Raw genomic sequence first — 25,433 nt, forward strand, 5'->3', positions numbered from 1 at the left:
TATACACTTCCTCAAAATTGTCTGAATTTATCTAAGAAATCTGTCATTTATTTTGACGTTTTTGCAGAAGAGATCTACATCTAACTGTTTGGTGCAGTAATTGTTTTTTTTTGCATGAAAACGAGTCGTCTATCGTTGAATGACAAGCACGTAATTGAAGAATCCCTACTGTTGACCAATGACCGACAAAATTCGGCTTGCCTCGAGAAAAAACATGCACAAACAGCCGAAAAAACCCTTGCCGAAGATCAAAACAAACAAAAGCGTCATAATATATGCACAAACTGTTCCGGATGGGAAGCATGCGGACGCCTTTAGTCACTTTATCCTGGCGCCGGGTCTGTGGGAACTACTCTTTACCTTACAAAAAATCCAGTGTGAAATAACAGTTTAGTTAAAAAAAATATATATATATGCCATTTAGCAGACGCTTTTATCCAAAGCGACTTACAGTCATGCGTGCATACATTTTTTTTTTTGTGTATGGGTGGTCCCGGGGATCGAACCCACTACCTTGGCGTTACAAGCGCCGTGCTCTACCAGCTGAGCTGGTGTCATGTGATTTGAGCATACTATCCATCAATGTTTATGGTGTAAAATGTGGTTGCCTCAGCTCAGATCCAAATTTCCCCTATGTAGCTAGTGCTTGGCAAGGCCCACATGAACTAGCCCTGTGGTGATGGTAACCACGGTGGCAGCCATCGTCCTTAGCAGGAGGATTAGTTGAGGTCTGACGTGTGCATTAGTCACCATGGAGAGGGCCTACGATTCCTCATAAGACCTCTATGGGTGTGTGTTTGTGCTGTAACCAGAGATGACAGAGGAGATCTGAACAAACAGAACTACCACACACAGTGGGATCATTAATGACTAAGAGCAACATAACCCTTTGAAAGGATTCCCTTAATTGAGGCTTGATATAGCTGCAGCCCTTCCCCAAAACAACCATGTTCCCATGAAATTAAAGTACATAGTATGTTTACTCTAGCATATTGTTGTTTCCATACCACCTTTCATTACCAAAGAAACCCTCTTTATCCGAAGTACGGCATGCCCTGACACATGTAATGTGAATTTGTTCCAAGATTAGCCTAGGTGAGACTAGTGAGTCTTCTCCAGTGATCTCCCGAGTGGCGCAGTGGTCTAAGGCACTGCATTGCAGTGCTAGCTGTGTCACTAGAGATCCTGGTTCGAATCCAGGCTCTGTCGTAGCCGGCCGTGACCGGGAGACCCATAGGGCGGCGCACAATTGGCCCAGCGTCGTCCAGGGTAGGGGAGGGAATGGCCGGCAGGGAGCTCAGTTGGTAGCTCAGTTGGTAGAGCATGGCGTTTGCAACGCCAGGGTTGTGGGTTCGATTCCCACGGGGGGCCAGTATGAAAAATAAAAAAATTATGTATGCACTCACTAACTGTAAGTCGCTCTGGATAAGAGCGTCTGCTAAATGACTAAAATGTAAATGTAATGTTATGTAATTTCCTTATTGAAAACCCCATAAGTTACACATATTACATTTGAAGAATTGTTCTTATGAGACTGAGTGCAAACACAAGAGTAAACGTATTTCCCCTCAACTTGCATCACTACCCTCTGTGATATCTCCAACTTCCCTCGGCCCAGCAGACGTCAAACAATACCTGCTCTGTGGCTGATTTCCATAGCTGCCTAAAAGCATGCCTGAATAGATTTTACATTACTGACCTGTTTCCTTCCGCCATTAGCCCCACCCCCCACTCCAGAGTTCTCCTCCTTAAACTTCAGGGGAAAGCCTAATCTACCACAACCAGTCTGGTTCTGACCTTTCTATACATCAGTGACAGACACATATGCAAAGAAAGATCTGTGGTATTTCCGGGCTGTCACTCAGTCATTTTAGTTTGCAAATCACTAAATAAATGTACACTGGATGCATTATACCTGTTGCACTCGGAGATAAAATACTGCTTTGGAATCAAGACATGATTAAATATGCAGAAGCAATTCTCAAGTTGGTAAATTAGTGTGAGCAACAAAGGATGTGGTTCATATTTGCTTCAACTGTTGCAACGCTATGATTGTGGCGCAGACAGATGTCAGATGCAATTTATGTGGAAACATCTCTAAACCTAAAGGGTGAAGCTCACTGACGTTATGCAACATTGTAAAAGATCTTTGGACTGCTGTTAACTTATTTTATTGGCAACTCAGAGGTTGAGTCACCCAAGTGGTTCTGGTGATCTTAGTTTAATAATGGTTATGTTTCTGACAACTGAGGCTGCAGATGAAGTGATACTGTGGTAGACTTCTGCCTATGACACACACATATATGCATGGTTAACACAGAAGCGCAATTTCTAGGAAATAACCTCACAGTGCATGTCCGGGGGGAGTGGAGTGAATAAGCATGTTTGACTGTGTGTAGGTAGATGACTATGTACAACACAGGATTGAATTTGTGTATGGGGTTACCTTTCAGCACCAGATACTAGCACAGAGCAGATGTCACTGCTATCTTTTCACAAAATCTCCCCCCCCTTCCGAAAAGTAGTCCCAAAGTTCACAGCAGGTTAACAGTTGAACTTCTGCTTTGAGACAATTGCAGCCAAAAAGTGAATAAAGTCACATCCTTTATTCATTGCAGTCACAAAAGTTGCATGATTTTAGCCTTTAATCATATAACTTCAGGAGATTTAAGGAATTTGCCAGCAAGATGCATCAGGAGGGTTAGTGCTAGTTTGTTAGGTGGAACTGCTGTACATGTTTACTGTCCAGACGATCTTGCCTCTATTGAACCAACGCCAGAGACCATTTGCAATCTTTAAGCTCATATTTAAAACTCATACCTGCGAGCACATTTCATTTACATGGATATAATTTGGAAATTAAACGCTTCAAATACAATCAGCATAGTCTTGATAATGGAATTTTGAACTGACTTTCAAACACGTCCTCCCTTCCCCCTCCCAGTAAAGCCTAGTGCAACAGCCACAATATTTCCTTAACCAGGAAGTCACATTGCATCCACGCAAATAGTTTGCAAGGCATGACTAGCAAATCTACCCCAAGGAACATGGACTTATGAATGGGATGTAGGCGAGATAGGGGCTTTATGACATGCGCGACAAGCATGTAAGGCAATTAATTGCACGTAAAATACAGTCTTTCCTGCGCTTTACATTTTCAATGCCCATAGCCTGGGTTTACCACCTTAGTTGAATTCTAAGGCCCTCATTGGTCAGTTCAATGCAGGTTCTGCCTTTCTTACACCAATCCCTGTATGTACATGTATGACTAATATCACAAGGAACAGAAACAAGTCATTTGAGCCAACTTTATGGTCAGAGGCGGAACTTTGCCATTGTGAATTATAGCTATTAGCTAGTGCTTTTCCATCTTGATGACTTAAAAAGAGTGAGTTGAACATTTGCAGAGGAATTAACTATGTTTCTGTACGAGTCTAAATTCAACTATACATTTATTACAAAAATAAAATGTCTGTACTTTGTACATTAAATAAAAGCGCCATTTAACAAGTCCATTAGATACCGTTCCGACAACTACCAAATATCCTCATATGGCCCCTCAAACAAAAAAGGCACCAAAACATTGATGCGGAAAAAAGCAAACTTGAGCTTGACACCAAAGCACTGTCCCAATTCAGTCGGTCACTACAATCCAACAGACTGACCCTCTTCTTTGACCAAACAGGACATCATTGGGTAGTCATTCCAACCATGGTGATATTAAGGATTTCGGAGAACTTGCGGGAATAGTCCATTTTCTTCGTTGAAAAAAAAGTAACAGGTAAGTCTTTTATAGTTCAATTCACCTGATCAACATGGCGAGTGTTGCCCCAATCCCAGCAACTCCAGCAAAGGCTATGAGGGTGTTCCTTACTGAGGACTCTGGATCTGGCACATGAAAGAACTCTACAAATCCATTCTGAGAAAGAGACCAAAGGCAGAGTTAGGTTTATTATTAGCTACTGAACAAGTTTAGATTGTGTTACATCTGCAAATGACTAATGGGCCACATAGATGACTCACCCATGCATTGTTTTTGACCAGCCAGTCCCTTTGGTCAGAGAGGAGGTATGTGGCGATCTCTTGGCCCACCAACTCAATGCAGTGTCCCCTGCCCCTCTCCTTCAGGTGCTGGCTCACCACTGATCCAAATGCCACTAGGCTGGCGATGCGACCCCAGTTAGTGATCCCATCACTGAACAGGGTCTTGGCCACAGACTTGATGACGCTCATGTCATCGCTACGATCATCCAAGTCAAGTTTGGCGATCATACCTAAAAAATAAAATAAAAAGGTCTGAGTAAAACGAACTAACCATATTCCTGTTATTAACCAAGTTAGCGCATGATGAGCTCAATACCATCTTTAAACACAAAATTAGGATATAGCTAGCTAGTGCCAGTGATTTGGATCTATCGATACCATCTACGTACCATTGTATGCGTATCGGTGCTTCGCTATTACATCCTCCACCACTCGCTTCATCGTCGTAAGAGTCTTGCTTTGCTTCCAACGAAGCGGAGACAGTCCTGTGTAGTCCCCCAAGACGTTCTCAATGAGTTGTCTGGTATCATGTTCCAATACTTCATCGCCCGATGGACAATTCGATATTTCAGGCCCACACTCTGACGCCATCTGGGGAGTGCACGGCAAAGAGTCGTCAGAGTCGTCATTGTTGCTTCGGTCTGACAAATGATTATCTAGGACGTTGCTTTTCACGACATTCACTCCTAATTTCGTGGGTCGTGGTGGAGTATCGCCAGTCCCATTTCCCAAGTCAGTATCTACTTTAGACTTCGGTGACGCCCCAGCACATACGGCCCCAGTCGCGCCGAAATAGTACAAAGGGCTAGCACCAGCAGGGTACGAAGATCCTCCGACGACTCCATTTTGAAAATTCAACATCGTAGTTGTGGCTCGTGTAATCGACATACTCATATTGACGTAACGTTTAGATAAAGAAACAAGCGTTTGAAAAATAAATAAAATAAAAGGTACGCTTCTAGCTGTTATTTTTACGAAAAGCTAGCGCTTAGCTACTTCGTTGCTCAAATATCCCCCATCGTTGACTGCTAACTACAACAGTGAGTCTGAAGCGGAAATGACCAACCTTTTATCGGATAGTTTTTAAAAGAGGAAAAGTGGGAGGGATTATGATGACTTCCGACTCTGCCTCCCCATTGAAGTAACTTTACAAATCTATCTGGGATGTCTTTCCAATAACATTCAGGTAAATACCTCCACGAAGAGAGGATATAAAAATGCATTTTCTCTGCATTGAGCGGTACAGATAAATAAAACAAATTACGTTTGCCATGGCTGAGGACAGTGTGTGCACTTTGCTGTAGCCCTTCAGAGACCGTTGATAAATAACGAATGCGGAGTTCTGCTGTCCCCTGGTGGCAAATGACGGGTTGTGATCATGGACCTTTATTTAACCAGGTAAACCAGTTGAGAACAAGTTCTCATTTACAACTGCGACCTGGCCAAGATAAAGCATAGCAGTGCGATAAAAACAACAACACAGAGTTACATATGGGGTAAGAAAACATAAAGTCAAAAAATACAACAGAAAATATATATACAGTGTGTGCAAATGTAGCAAGTTATGGAGGTAAGGCAATAAATAGGCTATAGTGCAAAATAATTACAATTAGTATTAACACTGGAATGCTAGATGTGCAAGAGATTATGTGCAAATAGAGATACTGGGGTGCAAAAGAGCAAAATAAATAATATAGGGATGAGGTAGTTGGGTGGGCTAATTTCAGATGGGCTGTGTACAGGTGCAGTGATCGGTAAGGTGCTCTGACAACTGATGCTTAAAGTTTGTCATTTATCAACATACATTTTGTATCAACATACAAAAAAAAAGTATTTAGTCAGCCACCAATTGTGCAAGTTCTCCCACTTAAAAAGATGAGAGGCCTGTAATTTTCATCATAGGTACACGTCAACTGTGACAGACAAATTGAGGAAAACAAATCCAGAAAATCACATTGTAGGATTTTTTATGAATTTATTTGCAAATTATGGTGGAAAATAAGTATTTGGTCACCTACAAACAAGCAAGATTTCTGGCTCTCACAGACCTGTAACTTCTTCTTTAAGAGGCTCCTCTGTCCTCCACTCGTTACCTGTATTAATGGCACCTGTTTGAACTTGTTATCAGTATAAAAGACACCTGTCCACAACCTCAAACAGTCACACTCCAAACTCCACTATGGCCAAGACCAAAGAGCTGTCAAAGGACACCAGAAACAAAATTGTAGACCTGCACCAGGCTGGGAAGACTGAATCTGCAATAGGTAAGCAGCTTGGTTTGAAGAAATCAACTGTGGGAGCAATTATTAGGAAATGGAAGACATACAAGACCACTGATAATCTCCCTCGATCTGGGGCTCCACGCAAGATCTCACCCCGTGGGGTCAAAATGATCACAAGAACGGTGAGCAAAAATCCCAGAACCACATGGGGGGACCTAGTGAATGACCTGCAGAGAGCTGGGACCAAAGTAACAAAGCCTACCATCAGTAACACACTACGCCGCCAGGGACTCAAATCCTGCAGTGCCAGACGTGTCCCCCTGCTTAAGCCAGTACATGTCCAGGCCCGTCTGAAGTTTGCTAGAGTGCATTTGGATGATCCAGAAGAGGATTGGGAGAATGTCATATGGTCAGATGAAACCAAAATATAACTTTTTGGTAAAAACTCAACTCGTCGTGTTTGGAGGACAAAGAATGCTGAGTTGCATCCAAAGAACACCATACCTACTGTGAAGCATGGGGGTGGAAACATCATGCTTTGGGGCTGTTTTTCTGCAAAGGGACCAGGACGACTGATACGTGTAAAGGAAAGAATGAATGGGGCCATGTATCGTGAGATTTTGAGTGAAAACCTCCTTCCATCAGCAAGGGCATTGAAGATGAAACGTGGCTGGGTCTTTCAGCCTGACAATGACCCAAACACACCGCCCGGGCAACGAAGGAGTGGCTTCGTAAGAAGCATTTCAAGGTCCTGGAGTGGCCTAGCCAGTCTCCAGATCTCAACCCCATAGAAAATCTTTGGAGGGAGTTGAAAGTCTGTGTTGCCCAGTGACAGCCCCAAAACATCACTGCTCTAGAGGAGATCTGCATGGAGGAATGGGCCAAAATACATTTACATTTTAGTCATTTAGCAGACGCTCTTATCCAGAGCGACTTACAGGAGCAATTAGGGTTAAGTGCCTTGCTTAAGGGCACATCGACAGATTTTTCACCTAGTCGGCTCGGGGATTAGAACCAGCGACCTTTCGGTTACTGGCACAACGCTCTTACCCACTAAGCTACCTGCCGACCCCGGCAACAGTGTGTGAAAACCTTGTGAAGACTTACAGAAAACGTTTGACCTGTGTCATTGCCAACAAAGGGTATATAACAAAGTATTGAGAAACTTTTGTTATTGACCAAATACTTCTTTTCCACCATAATTTGCAAATAAATTCATTAAAAATCCTACAATGTGATTTTCTGGAGAAAAAAAATCTCATTTTGTCTGTCATAGTTGACGTGTACCTATGATGAAAATTACAGGCCTCTCTCATCTTTTTAAGTGGGATAACTTGCACAATTGGTGGCTGACTAAATACTTTTTCCCCCCACTGTATAAAGTGGAGGTATCCTGCCCTGTGTGGTTGAAAATATTACTGTAGCTAGAGACAGTTGGTTATTGGTTTCTGATGTAAACTTCACCAGGACTGGTGATCAAATCAATAATGCACTTGAGAAGATAATTGAAAAGAGCAAAAAGTAATTCATATTCATGTAAAAGTTTATTTCAAATACTGACAGATTCGCTGCACTACTTCCACACAACTGAAACATAATTAGTACTCATGTACTTTCTAATTTCTTAAAATCAATATTTTGTTTTGTCTCCTGTTCCACAATCAGCATATCCTTATGTAAACCCACCAGTTATTGGGAGCAAGGGTGCTCCAGATATCCCTGCAGTTATCTTGGGCCAGGATAAACTTTTGTTGTAGTTATGCAGTGAGTAAGAGAACACTAAAACATCTTTACTGTATGCAAAACAAAAACAGGTTAGGTAAGCAGCACAAGGTACTTTAGAGCACACGGTCATTTTAAATTTGCTTACATTCTGGCATATACTTATCATGGTTGAACAGGACACTTGGTATTTTAACATACCTTGCTCATTGCATTGCTCCATACAAAGCCAGACAGTGCACAAAAACATAGCAATCAAGAATTCCTCTCCTGTTGTTTGAACAACCTTCATTTCAGCATATCCAGTTATATTATTTGACACTTGAATAAGCCTGGAATGGCAGGCTACAATTATTTAGGATTCTGCACAGTCTTTCTGTTCAAAGTCAAGTAACAAGTCGGGGTCAATCCCATTTAAACTCCAGCTGGCCAGTTCCCAAAATGGATTGCATTGATCATGGGTACAATTTCAATTAATATCCTAATTGAAATGGAATTAGACCCCCAACCCTGGAGTGGTTAGTCAGTCTCCCATTGGCAGACATTATTCATGGTAGGCTTGGGTCCGATTGTTTGAATCCTAGGACAGACGTTCTTTATGGGGTAATATGTTAGTTTAAGATTAGTCATCAACTGAATCAGCAGCATTTACACATTCATATTATACAGATTAATTTGTCTCTGTATAAAAAAAATTGATAAAGCAGAAGTAGTGTATTCACTGACAAGAGAAAGGAACCACTGAATCAGAGAACTACAAGTAGTGAAATCAATAATAAAAATAAAGAATCCTCACCCCCAAAAGTCTATTTACACCGGCTGGGACAGAGAAGAGCAGCACATTCATACTAACCCAGACAACCACACTCAATGCCAATTATCTTCTTCCCTGCAATTTGACACAGGTCAGTGTCTAAACCTCCCAAGATGGGAGTGATCAAGTGTGTATTTTAGCATTTGTGTGGAGTGTGTGATACATTGAGATAGGACAACTAATTCAGTGATAACATAGCCTACAACCTCTGACCTTTAAACCAGGGTGCATGCATTTCACTTTTGTATGATTTATCTAACACACCTGCAAGTTGAACCATCCCAACAGGTGTGAGCAGGGTCAACTAAATACACACTCACACTTTACCCCCTCTCCTCATGTCATAAAATCCCTTCCCTTTGCCATGTGTCAAGTGAGCATATATTTAAAGCACACTGTGTGTCCCAGTTAGGTCTGTGTGAGCCAGGGTCCAGTCAGGGCCAGTTTATCAGGTGGCCGACTGTTTACCCCATTACTGACATCACAGATTTGTATATTTAGAATGTCAATACTTAAGGCTATATGCTTTAGCAGTACGCTGTGAGGCTCCTGGTACATTGAATTTGAAGGAGAGCCTGAGGAGAGGTTTAGCAACGAATGTAATTGGGAACTAGGCTGTAATCTTCTGTTACTGGAAGAATTTCTCAACAGGAACTGCCATTAACAGTGAAAAGAGCAAGATTCTAGTAAATAATGGCTAATAAGTGACAATGAACAAACAATAACCCATTATAAAGACACAAATCATACCAAATGTCAAATTTCTCAACATAATACAGAAATATACATTGAATTTATCCCCAACAAATCTTTTAGGCTTTTTGATGTAATAGCCACAGAACTGAAATTTACTATTAAACAGTTGCCTCTTTTCCCAGCCTTAAAATGACACATGGGTATTCAGTTTGCTGTGGCATTGCTTTCGCCATGGGCAGCCTAAAGACAGAGTGTGTGGACTGTCAGGACATTGAGAGGGAAGGAAGGAAGGAGTGGACAGTGACCATGGACATTCCAGGGCTCCATTTGGTTGCTTGCTACTTCCTATCAGTCGTCTAACTCCTCCAGATTTGCACATTTTGTTACATGTTACGATCATGCAGCATATTTAGAAAAAGAAGAGCAACAGGGAGTCAAGAATTAAAGCGACATGAGCAGACAATGTGCAGTTTCATATCCGTTTGGTCAGGTCAGCGTGGACGACCTTGGATTTTTGTTTGACAAAACATGAGATAAAGGAAACCTCAAATCAGTTTTCACATTTCCCTCTGATTACCACTCCCTTCCTTTGGACACTTCAACATGGTTCCCTTCCCTCCCAGATTTGGTGTGCAAGCAAAATACGCAAACATCTACCCCCAGCTTTGACGAGAACACAACATCGAAAAATGTGGAGCGATCATGGTTCCTAACTCCCTCGTCAACAACATATTTGGGTGTCGTTCGGGATGCAAAAACGTACTGTACATAATACAAAGTGCATTAAACTCAGCCTCCCCGATGTCACATCTACTTTATGTACCTCTGAACACCAAACCAAGACATAAGGGAGGCGGTAGAGCAGAGTGTGCAGAGGGCAGAGCTGTGTGGAGAGATGGTAGATAAGGTTCCAGCTCACCTCCCCTCCCCTCCCCACCCACATACAAGCAATATGTACTGACTTTCACAGCTCTCCCCGATACGTTAAAGCCAAGTGGAGCCTGGAGATGACTAGGGAAGAACATCGTTGGGGGACAGGTGAGGGACGTTAGCTAGGGGCCTGGTGGATGGGTGGAGGCTAGGCTAGCCTGCTAGTTTGCTGGTCACCAAGGAGGACCTCCTCTGGGGCAGGTCCTGTGGCGTGGGAATGTGGTCCCCTGTGACGAGGTTCTTGTCGGGCCCCGCCACGGGCAGCTGTTTGTTCTTCATCTTGGCCTTGGCCATGTTGTAGTCGCCTGAGTCAAAGTACTTTTGCTAGGTGGGGGCAAGATAGAAGGAATTCAATTCAGGTTGTCTGGTGTAGTTCTGCTAGTTCATGTCAATAGGTAGGTTTCCAATGACCCTGGTTTATTCGAAAAAAGCAATGTTGCAAAAATAATCATTGCGACGTGTCATGGAAACGGCAGATATAGGAGAAACGTTCTAAAGATCAACAACATTTTTATCCGTTCGACAGGATTTTTATTTTGTCTAACTTTCTTTATTGCGACATATGATGATGGAAACAATGTTTTTGGAATAAATGATGATTGTATGTGGGGTACGTGATGTCACGAGTAACTATAAAGCTCCACACCACATTTAATTCTAAATGTCTACTGCTTGCAAAATCAAATTTTTTCAACTATAAAAAAAATGTTTATTTGCAGGACAAGGATTGTCCTGACTTTCAAGAATGCCTGAATTGCTTTGCCTTGCTTTTCTGGTTGGCAAGTTTCAACATCCAATTATTTCAGATCTAGTTTCACCATGGCTCCGACCGTGGCGATACGTTGGCATTTGATAATTATTAGAATATGGCAAATATTAGTAAATTATTGCATTCTATACATGCTGGCTTTCGCTGGCTATACCCGAGACATGAAACAGATATGTGGGAGGGCATACAGGCTGTCACCAATTTATTAATGCGCAATTTGCCTAAATGGATAATGGAAACACTTCAACCACTATATTGTTATGCGAAACTGTAGGTTTCTGCAATTTTTTACATGTAATTTTTAGGTGTGAGGTCATTACGTCCAGCTGTTTTTATTGACACAATTTAGTTAAATGGAAACGCACCCTAGCAGGCAATTGTCGCATCTATTTTCTTTGCGAACTTTCTAAATGTCGAAGAAAGAAAAAAAATCACTGGACAAGTTCATGGAAACATAGCTACTGTCACAGACATGCCAATGCAATCTGAGATCCTCATAAATGCAGAACGTATTGAAATGTCTTAAAGAGGACTATTCGAAGCCTATGCGATTTCCTAGTCAAGTGGTCAACAAAGGTGTGTAGGCGTTTGTTCCAGCCTAGCACTAAACTAAAATGCTGAATCAAAAGCATGTATTCTCTGTGGCTCTCCAGGAGAAGGGTTCCACTTACCCCTTTCTGTAGCCTCTTCATGAGGAAGTCGGAGCCTCCGGGCTTCTGGCCCAGGCCGGGGTACTTGGCCTTCAGCTTGACCTCTTCGCCCTTCACAAGGTTGGCATTCTTTTCCTGAGAGTCCTGTCCAGACAAAGAAAACATTTCGATGTGCCGTCATATGGGTGCTACTTGCTATGCGCAAGGAATTTTGCTAAAGAGGAGAAACATCAAAACAGTAGGCCTATGTTACCTACGCTTATATATCCCTCATCATAATGTCAGCCTTGATGCACAGAGAAGAAAAAGCATAGGCTATTAAAATAGACATTCTCCATTTAACTGTCCAACGCCTTGTGATATGCAGTAATATAACCTGATGCCTAGTCACCTTACCCCTATAATTATCTACCTCTATTCCTCCAGAATCCCTGCACATTGTAAATATGGTCCTGGAACTGACTGACCCTGTATATAGTATTCTTACTTACTTTCGTGTTCTTATTTCTATTTCTTGTGTGTTTTTGTTCTACCTTATATTATTTTTAGTATTACATTGTTATTGATTACTGCATTGTTGGATTTAGTGGTTGAAGAAAGGCATTTCACTGTACTTGTGACATTAAAACTAATAAGAAGGTTATAAGATGGTCTGATGATGACAAAACAACAAGATTACTGGGCTGGCACTGTGCTCTTCAGAAAGGATTGCATCTGAATCATATAGCCTAACCCTACTCATTTCAGCTGTGAAGTTGGCTAATGCCATGAAAATGACTTGAGGGAGTTGAAGCGTCTTCATAGTATGAGTCACACACTCTGCATGCTCTCCTGCAACACTATCTCTCACGCCCTTATGGTTGCCTGTAATAAACAACTCACTCAGAAGACGAGTATTATAATTGAGTAAGAATTAAGTGTGACTAGAAAGCAGCTTCACATTATTATTTCCCCCTCTCTCACACACTTTTCCTCAGCTGATGTGGACAAAACAGCCTTGTTACCCCATCACTGACATGTTATTGTTTTCCCCTCATAAAGCCGTTTGTCTGCAAATATGTACAAGCCAAGGGTGGCGTTACTTTATGGTTATTGAAAAAATATGATACAGAAACAGACCTTGAGTAATTGCTGACCAAAGTCTAGGTACACAGAGCTTGCAGAGTGGTTCTAGTGTTCACATGACACCTTCATGCTAAAGCTTTTTGTAAGGTGTAAGCCTATGGTTTACTGGAGACAACTCCTGCACTAGACAAACTGGTTTACCCTTTTCTGCCAGTGTGGAGTCCATGGAACGAGGCCAGTGGAAAGTACGTTAACAGGACACACCCTGTTATTGTCCACAGTACAGGTAGACTCTGAGCAGAAGTCAGCAAAATATGTATTCTCTATTGGGGCAATTCCACAGTAACAGAGTGAAGCTAAGACTGATCTTTCACTTTAAAATGTATGTCAAACAAAAACCAATTGCAAAGCTAAACAAACCATACAACTCCATGCACAAGGAATACTTTTAACAATTTCAACAGAATAATAAAAAATAAAAATATGTTTACTTAAAGAACAGTGCAGATGCAAAGTTTGGTAACAGAATGACAGCTCAAACAGCACAACCCGTCATTCTGTTACCAACCTCTATCTGCACTGTTCTTCAAGTAAATATGTTTTTGTCAAATTTTCTGTGGAAAGTAGTCCTTGTGCATGTATGTTTTTATTTAATTTAATTGTGCAATCATTGGTTTTTAGTTTGGCATACATTTTAAATGGAAAAATCGGAGTCTCAGCATCACTGTTGACATGGAATTGCCCATTGTTAACTTACAACACATTGTAACTTATCTGGCTAAATAAAGCTAAGAAAACATTGAGAAACCCACAAAACACTGCAATCGAAGTACAGGAGAATATCTGCCATTCCATGCAGAGGACAGTGAACGCAAAGCTTTCTGGGGCAGGGATAATAAGTGACTCAAGGTAGAGAAGCCGATGAACAGATTCCCTTGCTGATTCACTTGGATCCATAACGAAAATGTAAAAGTTGCTATATTCAGCCCCAATGAGGGAAAATGCAAGAGTGGACCGGATACTTTCCACTCCCTCAAAAAGTTCCAAACTGCTAGACCCCATAGTAGCTAGCTACCATGAAATGTTATTTTCTCACATGACAGGTTTCTCTTCTTGCCGTTGTATCAAAATACCATTGTATTAATAGCACCCCTTAGCATTGATAAGACAACGTGTAGTATCAGTACCTTCCCTATGTAGACATGCTAGTCAATGCATATTGATATGACCAGTGGGTTTGTCAACTGACTCACCTGAATTCTGACCTTCACCAGTATCCAATCAGGATGCTGCCTGTACAAGTGCCTTTTCATCAGTGTTCTCCATTTGATAGCTGTCACATATTGATATAGATAAGCCTATATTATATATAGCTAAGCCTAATATCAGTGCAACACTTTAAATAACAACATTCACAAAGCATAGGGGACTGAAAACGACTATGAATCAATAGATGTAGCTTATAAATCCTTATAAGCTTTGTGTGACTGATCAGCTAGCATATAAGTGACTGTGATGATTGACCCTGGTTTCCATTGAAACACTGATTTCAAAGGATAGGCTACTATATTATTGTTTGCCTGACAGTCTCGAAAGCCGGAAGATTCAACTTCAGGCTCAACTACTGCAGTGTCAGGATAGACCAATGAGGCCCAGGCATATCTCATAACCTGTGGACTAGCGAGCCAATGGCACAAAGGAAAACTCAATAATATACAGTACCTATGTTATTATTGCTTATCGAGAGACACGTAAATGTTACTCAAGACCTTTCCAAAAGATTTATACACACTGTCATTGCTTGTAAACGAGACGTTTAAAGGTTTGATGCCATAACGAAAGCTAACTAGCTAGCTATCAATTCAAACACTTCACTTGTAACGCGTTCCAACAAACATAGAGCTAGCGTTATAGCTAGCTGGCCAACTCAAGATAGTGTCATGATATTAAACCCACCTGTTTTTCATCCTCATATTCCATCTGAGTATCTGATAGATTTTCGGACGTCATTACGCAGCTATAATGGACTGGAAGTCTGATTTGCTTGAAAACGCAGGTTAGAATGTACGCAGGGGTGCTCTTCTAGCTTCCACTGCTAGCAAAAATCTAATCTGTCTCTTGTGAACAAGGCTCCTCGACAAAAAAAAAAAAAAAAGGCTAAAACATGTGGGATTGCCATTTGTGACAGACATATACAGTAACCAATGGTATAAGGAAACACGTTGTATTAGAGACCAGGAGAGCCAATGAAAAATGCTACTAATCGTAGAGCGATGCGGATTGACAGTGCTGTGTCCAATAGAGTGCGAATATTCAATCTGTGCGCAGCGTTGCATCAAACTACACCAACAACAGAGCAAATTCCATACAGTGCCACAACATTAACAACTTCATTTAAAACTGATATTTACCTCGGCCAGGACATATCACTACCTTTGATATCACAAATCACTCAATGCATGTTGTGGTGGCAAGAAATGTACGTTACCTAAGGCTGCCCTCTGATTGGCTACTTCAGCTGTCAGGTTTGGCGGGTAGTTCGAGAAAAAACGTATGTGTGTGTGTGTGCGTGTGCGTGTGTTTACGTGCGTGTGCGTGCGCTTACGTGCGTGTGCGTGTGTGCGTGTGCGTGTGCGCGTGTGCGCGTGTGCGTGTGCGCGTGTGCGTGTGCGCGTGTGCGTGTGTTTGGTGTGTGTGTTTGGCCCACGGTCCAATAGTTTCTTAGTAAATTCGATCTGGCTAGCTAGCTAGCTTATTATTTTTTCAACCAAAAACCAGGTTGTGTGACTGCGCTTTTTCTAGGTAGTAATAGCTAGCTATGTGAGTTATGCAATTTCATACTATTCACATTACATTTACACATTCACAATGTGTTGTAGAGTAAAGTCAGTGTCATCAGTAGGTGTGTGTACTGCTAGCTACGTTAGCTAGGTAGCTAACAAGATTAATATCAAATATTCATGTATCTATTTGTGTAAGCTAGTACGTTAGCTAGCTAGCTACATATTTTAACATAGCTTTACCTTGATAGCTAGCTACCTGGCTTCTGATTCATCTTTATTTTGTAGATTTGACAAGTGGTTATCAACTATTACTACCATGGCCTGTGAACAACGTTTGCGGGCTGCTCAGGTAAAACCTCTGGCGACCTTGGTCCTATTGTATTGCTGTTTTAAAGCTAGCAAATGGCATGTTCTATGATGGCATGTTCTAATAGCATGTTCTATGAATATTTACATGATTCTATTTATTCAAAAATATTCAAAGGTGTAAGAGCCTGTCTTTGTTATCTTTTATAGGGCACCCAGTTGCTGCCTAATGTAGTTTCAACAGAGCAGCAGTCCTTGATTGTTGTGAAGAAACTGCTGGCCATTGCAGTCTCCAGCATCACTTATCTCAGGGGTCTTTTCCCAGAAAAAGCTTATGGGAGAAAATATGTTGAAGGTAAAGCGCATTTTATGTTCTTTTTAAATGTACTCTATTGTTATTTAAATCATGATACTGTAGCTAGCCAACATCTTCAAGAAGTAGCCTTACACTTTCTTCTCCCTCTCTATGCCACAGAGCAGAAAGTTATGATCCTCAGGGAGGAGCGCACCTGCCCTGGTGCCAGTCAGATTGTACAGTGGTCAGTATACACCACCAAGCCTCAGTGGGAAATTCCAGTACAGTGTTTTCTCTGTGGCCAAATCCTTTCTCTTTATCCTGGTTAGATCATTTATTCAGTGTTGATTAATTAAGACTCTTTTATACACCTCCCAGGATGCAGGGATGCTTTGATGCCCTTCAAAGAAAATACGTAAGTGAGATACTAGTATTTAGTTGTTTATTTATTATATGCATGTTATTAATGTGAATTAATTACATATAATGAATGTCTTGTATTCCAACAGTTGCGGACGGTCGTTATGTCTGTAAGTATATCTTATCGAATATTTTCTTCAGCATATAAAGCATTTTAATTTTCCGTTGCTAAAGTTTGTATTCTCCTTCCACTTTCTATAGATATACACAGACCCAGAGAATCCAAAGGTAATAGACAACTTTTTAACCCCATAGGTATTTATCATAGTAATGCTTTGATTCTCTGGACTAGAACAAGATCTACAGTATATGTAACCTCTTGAATCAAGCCTTTTCTCATTGTGACACTGGTCTTTCTTTACAATTTGCAGAAGGTTACTGAATGCTACCAGTTCAAAGTCGAATACACTGAAAAGGGACCCAAAATTGACTTTGAAAGGTATAGCGTTGTGAATGTGTATTAGGGTTGAATGGCGGGAACCCGGTTACTGAGATTTACCAAGATTTACCGCCAAAACCACTCCCTTTTCCCGGGATAAATAACAGCGAGAAACTGGTAAATTATAATAAATTATTTATATGAACAGCTTGACGTGAAATGGAACTGTTAAATTAAATGCGATGTCTAAATCTGGATTCTCTAAGGCCTTCCCTCTGGTCACTGCATGATGAATCATCAATGCTCTGGGTGGGGACCAACAGCCCATCTCAGTATGTAGACCTATCATCTCATCATGGTAACTTTTTTTATTGTGACAGGTAGACCTACATGTGCTGCAGCATAGCCTATGCTACAGTAATATAAAGACCGAATGCGCATCTAATTTACCCATCTCCATCTGGCTTTCGGGGATCACCATATTTTTTTATTGTAAAGATGATTTTTCTTTTTTATTTGACGAGTTTAAAACACTCCTAAATCGTTGCTTTAAATCAGTGCACGAGTGAACGCTCTCTCGCAGTCTTTCTCTCCATCAATTCCATTCAAATTGCATCCAAAATAGATAATCCTGTTCAAGATTGATATATATAGGCCTATTTATAGATGTGCTAGCCTACCTCTTTCAGGTAATAAATCCAATGCAGTATTAGCCTTAAATTTAGCTAATGAATGATGGGTAATGCATAATAAGCTTCTAACTTATAGCCTCTGTCTCTTGCGCAAAAACCTGTGCTCCGCTGGCCTCTCTCTGTAAAAAATGCTCCTTAGCTCTTGGAGTCCCATGCAGGAAAAGCTAAACTAGAATAGTGGCTGGACATTATTTTTTTTTAGCATTTCTTATACCAATAGACTATTCGAAGAGGGACACAAGCTCTTGTTTGCTGAATGTTAAATACAGCACCCAATAGAACTCGTGGGTAGTTTGAAAGAAGAGTGAACGAGCGATGGCGGTAGGCTATAGCAGTTATTTATACAGACCCATAACCATTCAATCCTCGTGAAGAGAAGTGAAAGCCTTTTGCATCTCATTCTAGTCCTATATTATTCAAATATGTCATTAGAATGATGAAGATAAGGACAATGAAACATATTTAATTTAAAGCAAGGAAGGAATGAAGCAACAAAAGAGAGAGAAAGAAGAGGTAGGCTAATAACATTAGGGGAAATATAATGAAAAATACTTGTAACTTTGTAGGCCGCATGTGCTGCACCAGAATCACATTTTCTCTCCGTGCTTTATCATGGTTTGAATGAAGTGCATAATTCCAGTCCATATAATACAGTATAATACAATGCAGTACAGTAATACAGTTCACACTCAAAAAGATTACTGGAGCTTGTTTCATTTATTTACCCAAGAGAGCATCTATGTGCTTTTATATTTTTCTGTCTTATGTAATCTGCAGTAGCTGTATTGGATAACGGTACAATCATTTGGGCTTTTTTGGGCTTGGGCTCATAAAATGTATTTTATCTGCCTCAGGTTGCATCAGGCTTGAATATTCGATCAAAGCTCTAATCAAATCCAGACATAGGCCTATTTATATGCTTTGTAATGCTTTTGAATGACACTTCCGGTTTTGGCGGTAAATACCGGCTTACCCCAGAGAAAAGTGATTTATTCCTAGGATGGAACATTTGTAAAATACCGGGAAAATATTCAACCCTAATGTGTATAACATAATGATAACATGGCAGAATTTCATTGAGAAACATTGACGAGAGAAACTTTTTAATTGTGTAAAAGTTTTTACATTTATTTTTGTTTTAGCAAAAACAGCAAGAATCTGGGAAAGATGGCTTGCAGCAACACAAAAAAGTCCAGCATCCTCCTGGTGCGTAAACTCTACACACTGATGCAGAACCTGGGTCCTCTGCCAGACAATGTCTGTCTCAACATGAAACTCTCCTACTACGACGACGGTAAAGACCACACAGTGATGTAGAGTAAGCTAAAAGAAAAGAGATGATGTGATGCAATACGCTGCGCAAGTGACGTCATCCTACGTCATACTTCCGGGGTCATGTCCCGGGTCTTTTCAATGTGCTCCAAGATTATATGATCAAAATCATGAAAATGCAGCCATTTAATTACACTGAGTATAACAAACATTAGGAACACCTTCCTAATATAGCCTCAATTCATTGGGGCATGGTCTCTACAAGTCCTCAAAAGCGTTCCACAGGGATGCTGGCCCATGTTGACTCCAATGCTTCCCACTGAGTCAAGTTGGCTGGATGTCCTTTGGGTGGTGGACCATTCTTGATACATACGGGAAACTGTTGAGTGTGAAAAACCCAGCAGCGTTGCAGTTCTTGACACAAACCGCCTGGCACATACTACCATACCCCATTCAAAGCACTTCAAATGTGTCTTGCCCATTCACCCTCTGAATGGCACACATACACAATCCATGTCTCAATTGTCTCAAGGCTTAAAAATCCTTCTTTAACCTGTCTCCTCCCCTTCATCTACACTGATTGAAGTGGATATAACAAGTGACATCAATAAGGGATCATAGCTTGCACCTGGATTCACCTGGTCAGTCTATGTCATGGAAAGAGCAGGTGTTTTGTATACTCAGTGTATATTTGTGTATTGATTTACACATACCCGATGCCTTTTATCAAAATATTTGACGCTCAAGAAGTAAGATACATCACGAAAGTTAGAGAAGTCTCATTTGAACTACATCTCCTGCAGCGTTGTTAGCATGCCTGAGCGTGCCTTCTCGAGCTGAGGACTTACAGGAAGGTAACAACCTGTTAGTTACAGGCCGTTTGATGTGTTTTATATTAGATTAGGCTGGGGGTTTTCAGTGAACGTTGCCAACCAGTGCCTTTTGATTTGTAGTTCATGTGTGTAGTTGAAATGAAACGGTTGTACCTTTTCAGCTTTGTGCTTCTTCAAATATGTTGAAAAACGGCATATGGTAAATAAATATATATGAAAACACATACATTTTAATATATATCTTAAATGACCGCGTTTTTATGAATTTGACAATATATTTTGACAATATTTTAAGCCCATTCTTAGCCTACAAAACCTGGACGGACTACAGAAGTCAAATTGAAGCACTACTTTCATAGTGTATAACAAGTATATGTTTTTAAAAGACCACATAAAGAGTGTGTGTGTATTTGCATGTGTGTATATATCTCAGTCACTCCCCAGGACTACCAGCCCCCAGGATTCATGGAGGGGGACTGTGATAGCATGCAGTTTGAGAAGGAGCCCGTCAACCTGACCATGGGCGAGGTGGTCACTCCCTTCCACACCCTGAAGGTGGACGTGACCACAGAGAGAGAAAGGCTGGAGCAGGTATGAAGGAAAGGGGGGAAATAACTAAAGAGAGAGTAATGTCAACCAGATTAATGGGTGACACGTTGATTAACAGCTGTCCCCTTTTCTCTGTAGGTTGATGACGAGCAGCCCATATGCGTGAGGGACAAGTGGGAACTGAAGATGGAGGAGGGGGGGACAGTGACCAAGATCAGCAGTCAGCAGGTGAGACCTGAGGCTGACATAAATCTAGGCTAATTTGACTGGGCGCCTATGGCAGGATGCTATTGTTTTAACCCAGTAGGGGGCGATGCTGTCTATCCCATGGGATATACCTACAGTATATACATTTTTTATTGGGGTTTCTACTTTTAGACTCGCATGATAAAAGTAATGGAAAATCCAGACGACGACCTTTACTTGGACAATTCAGGTAGGACCTCCTCTCTCAAAACCTAGTGTAAAGAGGTTTTGCTGAACATGATAACTTCTTTTTTAAGAAGTCAAATGCAGTCTGAAATCCATGTTTTGTTTTATTTTGTTTCCATCATGTTTGATGCTCAAAGAGGTCCAGGTGAACTGCCAGGAGAAGATGGTGTGTGAGGAGAGCACAGAGAACTCTCAGGTAAAATCACAGCAAAATGTACATTCTACATAATCAGTACTAAGATAGGCCTTGTATCAACCAAATGCAGATACAGAGCAATACAAATACACAGGTGGGATAGTACTGTATGGATATAAAGTACTATAGGGGCTGCTCCAGTTGTGAAGGTAACGGTCTATGGTTTGATTGACCTGTCTGTCTCAGATGGACACTTTGGTAAAGAGGACCTCTGACCTGGAAGTGGCCATTAAGAGAACCAGGAGCGGACGCGTCACCAGGTCCACCCTGGTCAGTGCCCCTCAAAACTCACAACCCTATCTAACTCCTACTGGTCCTGTTCAAATGGAAGACATCTTTGTATAACGTAATGTAAAAATGACCACGGAGGATGTATATCTATGGGACCAGTGTATCCGACTAGCTTCACAAGCACTTCCCTGCAGTCTGTGATTTACTGTCTTTGTTCTGTGTGTGTGCAGGAAAGAAAGGCTGAGACTGAGGTGCACAGCGTCAGCAAGAAGAAGCCCTCTCCCATCGAAGACAAAATGGTGGGAGACGCCCCCTGGAGCATCATAGATTTCAGTCCCCAGTCTTACTCATAGAACGAGTAATAATAATGAGCAAATTGTCTTTTAAAGATAAAAGTTCCCTGACCTACATGTTTTTTAACAAGTCGATATGACTCATTCAGTCCATCCCATCTCGATGGATACAGAATATTGTTTGGCAATCATTATTCATTTTAGAGTTTCTTTTATTAGTTGGTAAACTGTCTGTCACTCTCTGATTGGCAGATATCGCAGTTGGAGTTCCCCTGCAGTCAGGATGTCCAGGCCTCTGTGCAGAAGAAACGCAAGTTCAGCGAACCCAAGGAACGCTTCTGACCTTTCCACCTAACCTATAAGACACCTGTCAAGACCAGAATCGATTTTCTAATTTGCCTGGGCAAAATCTCTGCCTTTTTAGTTGTGTGACTATTTTAAAGGAAAGGTGTAGTGCCCACCGCCAACACCATTCTGTCGTTACAATGGAAAGGACAAAGGAAATAGTTATTTCTAGTCCACCTCGTTGTTTATGTTTATACTTTAGTTTCCGTTGTTGAGTTACATGCTAATGTGTGATGTGGAGACTGGGGAAAATGTATTTTCTACAATTGTATATTAGGGTCTGCGAAGTGCGAAACCCACAGTTTTATTTATTTCAAAGGATTACGTTTTTTTTAAAGTCAATATATTTTTTCATGGTTTGTCTTATGATTATCATTAACTTTACACTGTGCAAAATTGTGTTTATATTTTATATTGTTATCATTTATATAGTATCAATATACAGTACCCTCCTGTTGTAAGTTATTTTATTAAATGTATCTTTCAAATATATTAAAGTGCCTTTTCTCAGTTTTGAAAAAGGTTTCTTATTTCAGTCTGTATGGTTAAGAGCAAATAGTTCTACACACTAGTGCTGAACCTCAGTTATAACTGCTTACATCAGCAGCAAACCTGGGTGCACCTGTTTTAGTGTCGTGGTTGGAAAAAGGAAGCGCAAGTGCTTGCTACAATTCAAGATCAAAGAGCTTCAGCTTCCTGTCTGCAAGGCCTGATGCTGTTCTTAGCATGAGCGCAAAACATCTGTACAATACTGTATCATCTTCTTGTTAAATAATAGCCAAATGGCGGCATTAGCATGAGGTGTGACTTAAATTAAGCTGTTAAGTGAAAGTGGATTATATCTGTACACACTGACCTTTGGGCTGAGATAACCGGCCATCAGCAGCCTCCTGCCTGCCTGGCTGCTGTGTGTTTTTAATCAGCTGTTGTTTTTCCCAGAGAGAGGGACATTTGCTGATAGACTGCCTTAACCCACTGCAGATCAATACTGCAGGAAGCCTTTGTGATGCATATCCAAACAGGCCCTCCCTCTTCTCTCCACCATACCGGCTGGCGGGAGAGGGAGAGTCCATCAAATCAGCTCCTACATCCAAACAGGGCTTGTCTTCGGCACTGGAGAATAACCTCATTTCATTGTCTCTTGTTTTTTATGGGCACTGGAGATAACATTCAAGTGGAAAGTGGAATAGACTGCAACATCTAGTGCAATGCCCTCTGCACCTTTGACAATACCCACATAGCAGCGAATTGACAATCTTTATGAGCTGTGAAAAGCGTTTTTCAACTGTTTTTATTATAATCGACAGCCCACTGTCATAAAATGACAGTAAGAAAGTCTCTCTCTCTACTCATGTTATACTATATTGTAGTTACAGTATCTGTGTATCCAGGTTGATTATTGTAACCAATACTTAATCTAATAGTGCACATTGAACAGGTGGCGTTTATAATTGAAGATCAATCTAACTCCTATAGCTTTGTAACAGTGGAGGCTGGTGAGGGGAGGACAGCTCATAGTAATGGCTGGAATGGAGTGAACACATGGAAACGTGTTTCATTCCAGCCACTCCATTCCAGCCATTACGATCCCCTCACCAGCCTCCACTGCTTTGTAATTATTGGCAACTAGCTACTTGACAGCATTAATGAGACTTAAAATGTAGCTACAGTTTTAACGTGTGTAGTTTATAGTAAGGTTTATTTGATCTTGAACACATTAGTGTCTAAAAGCTGAATTGCAGTGTATATCAAGTGTGTAATACATCAGAGAAAATACCGTATGATTGAAGCTCTTCTAGCCTCCTCAAATGAGGTAAAGTGCACAAATGAATCAAAAACAACACGCCAATATCAGCAGACAACATCTGAATTGCAATGCTACTTACCTCCACCCCCTACCTCTCAAACGGTCCACTCTACATTATGCCTGTACTGCACACGTCTCAATAAATTAATTCTGAAATTAAATTCAGGGACACACGTCGAATGGCAAGTGTTAACAGATCAATCAGCTGGTCAAACATGAGGCTGGTTTCAGAGGCCGTCTCTCCCCCTATGTGGAGCCAAGGCCCGGGTCTCTGAGTCAATATGAGCCGGCCAAGGCGGTTCGTATGATGAGGAGGGAAGCCCTGTCAGACAAACAGACAGACGGACTGATAGACAGATGGACTGGCCCATCCCTGGGCCTTAGATTAGAGAGACTCTCAGACTGCATGCAGAGGGTGCTGTGATTATGCCTGCATGGCCTGTGGGCTCAGAGGCGAGCAGGGTTTAGAGGCGAGCGGGGGGAGCGGGGGGATAGAACTGGACATTCAGCCAGGGATCGTGACCCCTTTGACCTTGCCAGAAGGGCAGCAAATGTTTTCTAGCTGATTAGCGGTTCTTCAACAGAGCATCGTGGCTGATGTTAACCCTTTGCTATAAGGTAAAAGGAAACTGGGGGAGTCTCCTTGGAATATAGATGACATGGTATCTGAGCATGATATGAACAATAACAACAATTTGAGGGTAAGCCTGATATACACTACCAGTCAAAAGTTTGGACACACCTACTCATTCAAGGGTTTTTCTTTATTTTTACTATTTTTTACATTGTAGAATAATAGGGAAGACATCAAAACTATAATATAACACATATGGAATCATGTAGTAACCAAAAAAGTGTTAAACAGATCAAAATATATTTTATATTTGAGATTCTTCAAATAGACACCCTTTGACTTGATGACAGCTTTGCACACTCTTGGCATTCTCTCAACCAGCTTCATGAGGTAGTCACCTGGAATACATTTCAATTAACAGGTGTGCCTTCTTAAAAGTTAATTTGTGGGATTTATTTCCTTCTTAATGCGTTTGAGCCAATCAGTTGTGTTGTGACAAGGTAGCGGGGTATACAGAATATAGCCCTATTTGGTAAAAGACCAAGTCCATATTATGGCAAGAACAGCTCAAATAAGTAAAGAGAAACGACAGTCCATCATTACTTTAAGACATGAAGGTCAGTCAGTATGGAACATTTCAACAACTTTGAACGTTTCTTCAATTGCAGTCACAAAAACCATCAAGCGCTATGATCAAACTGGCTCTCATGAGGACCGCCACAGGAATGGAAGACCCAGAGTTACCTCTGCTGCAGAGGATAAATTCATTAGAGTTACCAACCTCAGAAATTGCAGCCCAAATAAATGCTTCACAGAGTTCAAGTAACAGACACATCTCAACATCAACTGTTCAGAGGAGACTGTGTGAATCAGGCCTTCATGGTCGAATTGCTGCAAAGAACCCACTACTAAAGGACACCAATAAGAAGAAGAGACTTGCTTGGGCCAAGAAACACGAGCAATGGACATTAGACTGGTGGAAATTTGTCCTTTGGTCTGGAGTCCAAATTGGAGATTTTTGGTTCCAACCGTCGTGTCTTTGTGAGACGCGGTGTGGGTGAACGGATGATCTCTGCATGTGTATTTCCCACCGTAAAGCATGGAGGAGGAGGTG

The 25,433-nt window shown here is 41.2% G+C and overlaps 3 protein-coding genes across 4 annotated transcripts; 1 reads left to right on the forward strand and 2 right to left on the reverse strand.

The window, feature by feature from the left end:
- Nucleotides 1-2,591: 2,591 nt before the first annotated feature.
- LOC123482109 (induced myeloid leukemia cell differentiation protein Mcl-1-like) lies at nt 2,592-5,110 on the reverse strand. Its single transcript, XM_045208422.1, has 3 exons — nt 4,434-5,110; nt 4,024-4,274; nt 2,592-3,919 (listed from the first exon to the last, which is right to left on the reverse strand). Exons 1-3 carry the CDS (start codon nt 4,936-4,938, stop codon nt 3,803-3,805), a joined length of 873 nt encoding a protein of 290 aa, XP_045064357.1. The 5' UTR covers nt 4,939-5,110; the 3' UTR covers nt 2,592-3,802.
- A 2,681-nt stretch (nt 5,111-7,791) lies between these two features.
- Nucleotides 7,792-15,054, reverse strand: LOC123482144 (alpha-endosulfine-like). 2 transcript variants are annotated; one of them, XM_045208720.1, is made up of 3 exons: nt 14,869-15,054; nt 11,869-11,991; nt 7,792-10,752 (listed from the first exon to the last, which is right to left on the reverse strand). In XM_045208720.1, the coding sequence occupies exons 1-3, from the start codon at nt 14,920-14,922 to the stop codon at nt 10,582-10,584; spliced, it is 348 nt and encodes a 115-aa protein (XP_045064655.1). In that variant the 5' UTR covers nt 14,923-15,054; the 3' UTR covers nt 7,792-10,581. The 2 variants fall into 2 exon arrangements, with proteins under 2 accessions (XP_045064655.1, XP_045064654.1); XM_045208719.1 differs by lacking the exon at nt 14,869-15,054 and adding an exon at nt 14,166-14,240.
- Nucleotides 15,055-15,583: 529 nt separating this feature from the next.
- LOC121543869 (HORMA domain-containing protein 1) lies at nt 15,584-22,418 on the forward strand. Its single transcript, XM_041854007.2, has 16 exons — nt 15,584-15,732; nt 15,981-16,044; nt 16,212-16,356; nt 16,477-16,540; nt 16,675-16,711; nt 16,806-16,826; nt 16,918-16,944; nt 17,088-17,155; nt 18,930-19,081; nt 20,326-20,483; nt 20,580-20,669; nt 20,820-20,877; nt 21,011-21,069; nt 21,256-21,339; nt 21,531-21,599; nt 21,846-22,418. Exons 2-16 carry the CDS (start codon nt 16,012-16,014, stop codon nt 21,933-21,935), a joined length of 1,155 nt encoding a protein of 384 aa, XP_041709941.2. The 5' UTR covers nt 15,584-15,732; nt 15,981-16,011; the 3' UTR covers nt 21,936-22,418.
- Nucleotides 22,419-25,433: the final 3,015 nt, after the last annotated feature.

The sequence above is a fragment of the Coregonus clupeaformis genome, chromosome 28, assembly GCF_020615455.1.
Source record: "Coregonus clupeaformis isolate EN_2021a chromosome 28, ASM2061545v1, whole genome shotgun sequence".
In the NCBI taxonomy this organism is placed as follows: domain Eukaryota; kingdom Metazoa; phylum Chordata; class Actinopteri; order Salmoniformes; family Salmonidae; genus Coregonus; species Coregonus clupeaformis.